Source organism: Phalaenopsis equestris, unplaced genomic scaffold (assembly GCF_001263595.1).
Source record: "Phalaenopsis equestris unplaced genomic scaffold, ASM126359v1 Scaffold000002, whole genome shotgun sequence".
NCBI lineage: Eukaryota > Viridiplantae > Streptophyta > Magnoliopsida > Asparagales > Orchidaceae > Phalaenopsis > Phalaenopsis equestris.
In genome coordinates this window covers 26,279,977-26,283,634 of record NW_018164444.1, presented here as the reverse complement: position 1 = coordinate 26,283,634, position 3,658 = coordinate 26,279,977, and the positions used below count along the sequence as shown (strand labels likewise).

The window sequence follows — 3,658 nt, the reverse complement described above, 5'->3', positions numbered from 1 at the left end:
TATATATATATATATATGGAAACTCGTTGTAACTTTAAATTTTATAAATATAATGGTTCTTTTGTGCTTTGGTAATTTTATTTAAATATGAAATGAAATTATCAGATAAGTTTTCTCTGTCCGACCGACAGTTTCCGCTTTGGTAATTTCAAGCCACCAGGTCGGGGCGTGACACTTTCCACCTCAAACAATCGTATAATTTAGATCACGAATTATTGTGCATACGGGATAATATCGATCAGGATATTTTAGATTATGTTTTGATGATGCTCCTATAATGGATGTGAAAATTCAATGTATGAAATAAGAGTAAACTTAAATTTAATGCATATTGAAGCATAAATTTATTCAATTAAGTAAATATGATGGACCTATGCATTAGATTATTTTAATATATTTTTATAGTAATATTAAATGTTAGCATGCATATTGTTTTCTTTTCATTGAACTAATGTATTTTAAAAGTGTGATTACTCTTAGATTATCTTTAGATAAGTCATTATATTGTTTTAATATTTTTTCAGGTTTAAACTTTTAAATAAGATAAATATTAGAGTAGCTAAGGTGTATATAAGACAAGAACGGCAACAAAAATGGTAACTATTTGTTAATTAAAATAATTTCTTTAGTCACTCTTTCACTTAATTTTTTTTATATTAAATTGTTAGTGATAAAATTGGAAACATAAAAGATTTAGCTCCACCATCCGACTGTTTGTTCCCGCTCTTGTTAATTGCAACTCACGAGTCAAGTCATGACAATATCTAGCATCTAAATTTGCTTTTTTATATTTAAAAATTGAATTTGGTATATCATATAAAATATATTATTATTTTAATTTTTACATACTGTTCATTTATTATTTAAATAATTCGAGCCAAAAAGAGTCGATCACGATCGAATAAAAGCTTGATCATGTTCGGCTCGTCATAAATCAAGCTTAAAACATTTATTCGTGTTCAACTCATTTGCTTAATTAACAAATCGAACACGAGCTAGTTAGCAAGCATAACACACGTTGTTCGCAAATGACTAGCATTTTTGACAGCCCTAGCTATGATTGCATGAAATAATATTATGTTCTTGTTCTTTATCATTTATATCTAAGTCAATAAGTTTCACTCGCTAAGTTTGCTTCTTACAAATTCAACCCCATTAATTTTTGTGATTTCTGATGCACAAAAAATTTTTTGTGCATCCTGATGTAGAAAAATTTTAAACTATGCAAGTATTTTGGAATGCTAATTAAAGTAATAAGCTATTTAATTAATTTAATAACATTTTTTTCTTTCATATGAGTTATTATCTAGCGAAGTTTATCAATATCTTTGTAGAAAAATATTTGAATGTCATGGAATTTTATATGTTCTAATCATACTTTTAGTCCGATGGGCCTAAGCATGCCAGTCTCCTGAATCTATTAAGCTCTCTAAGATGTCATGGGTTTAATATCTTCCATATTTGTAATTAAATTTGCTCAAATGTCCCCCCCCAAAAAAAGAGAGAAATCATTCCATACGGAATACTTGCGCAGCTCTACGTGCGTACTTCAATAATATGATGTCATCTGTGTTATATTGGGCTCGCCTAAAAAAAATTAAAGCAGAATCGCGGAGGTTATTGGAGTGGAACCGCGGATACTATTGAGTGGGTTGTTAAGGGTTATTAAGGGGTTATTGGGGCATTAACTCCAATAACGTTTCAATAACCCCTTAATAACCCTCCAATAATTTCTTAATAACCTCTGTGATTTCACTACAATAACCTCTCAATAACTTCCGCAGTTTCATTTTAATAACCCCATGCATTAACCCCTGCAATAACCTCCCAAAAGTTTCTCAATAAATTATGTGGTTTCACGTCCGGTTTCACGTCAATAACCTTAACCTCACAATAACCTCCACGTGGCGGCATATTACCGGAATCCACACGTAGAGCTACCAAGTAAGGGAATAATTTCTTAAAAAAAAGGACATTCTAAAGCCCATATCCCAATAAAACATTTACTTACAGTGAAGTCACCAGACTTCCATTGCAACCAATATGACTCCAAGCAGTTGGGGAGCACGGATCATCTTCCCATCCTAGATCAAATCCTGTTGACTGCTGTATAACCTGAAGAGCAGAAACTGCCCCAAGGAAAAAGAAAAAATGAATCAGGATGCATCCACTAGAAGTTAACCAGCCACAAATAACATAAGAAATAATTGCCTGTAGTTGCCGGGCATTCAGGAGGGATGTTCAGTACTTCATATATTTCAATCCCATTCACTTGTGGATAAAAACTGACGTTCCTGAACGAAAGCTTGAGCCTTTCTATGTTTTTTGCCAAGTAAACAACAGAACTTACCTCCGCATGCCTCACGTGATAATCCGAACTCACAACATCACCATTAACGAGAACATCAAAGGAGGAAGAAACCGGCATTACACCAGCAAAGTAGATAACCAGATAGTAGTTCCCAAGTTTCTCAAGGGGAAATCTATAGTTCAGAACATTCCTTCTAGCCAGAACCCTAGCGGTCTGAAGAACCACAAGTGGAGGATTCTCTTTTAGCCCTGAAATTTTGAGAGGCAGAGGCATATAGAACGCACCGGATAAACGGGAAGGGTGGAATTTCTGGTCCTCGTCCCAGATCCGATCATAGTAATCAAAAGGATATCTGCTTGCAAAACTCAAAAATCATCACACATCAAAGACTAAAAAGCAATGTATAAGAAGTTGGATACACATAAAATCCATTACCTAAGAGGGGATTTATGTTGATAACCGCAATTAATTCTGTATCTCTTCCTCAGTACAGTATCCCTAAGTTCCTTGGAGCTGGCCCCGTAAGCTCCAGCCGGAAGCAGCCTCACCTCGAGGGAGGAAATAACGGGGAAGCCCGCGCCAGGCATTGAGATCAAGCAAAAGAGAAGCGTCTCACCAACGACCTTCCAGACAAACTCCTCCGCCCACGGATCGGCGCGCGAGAGGTTAACGACTGCAGACATGGTGGTGCCGAGTGAAACGGCGAAGGAAGGTGGGAGCCCCTTACCGTCGTAGTTGTTGTAAGCGAACGACGCCCTAATGAGAACGAGGGAGAAGTTACCAACAGCAAGGCGGTAGCAATTGCGGGCGGGGTGGGATTCTGCAAAGAAGCGGAGGGGTAGGGATGGGACAGAACGACCGAGGTTGATGTAGGGGGAATCGGGTACCCATGAGATGTTGAACGAGTCGGTGAAGGGCGTGGAAGCGCCGCAGGAGAGACTGAGGAAACCCGGGAGGGGTTCGGGGGAAGTGAAGGGGATGAGTGACGAGAAAAGAAGGATGAGGGAGGGAAATGCCATTAGGGTTAGGATTGCGGGTGGGCGGTGAGAGTGTGGGGAAGAGAAGGAAGGAGGGGATAAAGAGACCGAGAAGTGGGAGGAGAGGTGCCATGATTGGGTTTGCGTTTCTTGGGAGGGAAGAATTCATCATTTGGGAGATGGGGGGAGGGAAAGACATGAATGATGACTGCGATGGTGGTGGTGGCGGCGATAAAAGAGAGGAAGTCGATGGAAGGAAAAATGGAAAGGAAGTCGGGCGTGGTTCGAATGCCATGATTTGAGTTGGTGGAGGTAATCGCCTATTTTCCTCGGTGAACACGGTGGAAAGGCGACGAATTTGTGAATGATG

The 3,658-nt window shown here is 38.6% G+C and overlaps 1 protein-coding gene across 1 annotated transcript in view; it reads right to left on the bottom strand.

Moving 5' to 3' along the window:
• The window catches only part of LOC110036976 (probable LRR receptor-like serine/threonine-protein kinase At5g48740), a 43,702-nt gene extending 40,044 nt beyond the window's left edge, over positions 1-3,658 (bottom strand). Inside the window, 3 exon segments of the mRNA XM_020741566.1 lie at positions 2,012-2,129; positions 2,212-2,663; positions 2,747-3,658. Coding sequence (XP_020597225.1) covers positions 2,012-2,129; positions 2,212-2,663; positions 2,747-3,330 — 1,154 coding nt within the window. The 5' untranslated portion in view covers positions 3,331-3,658.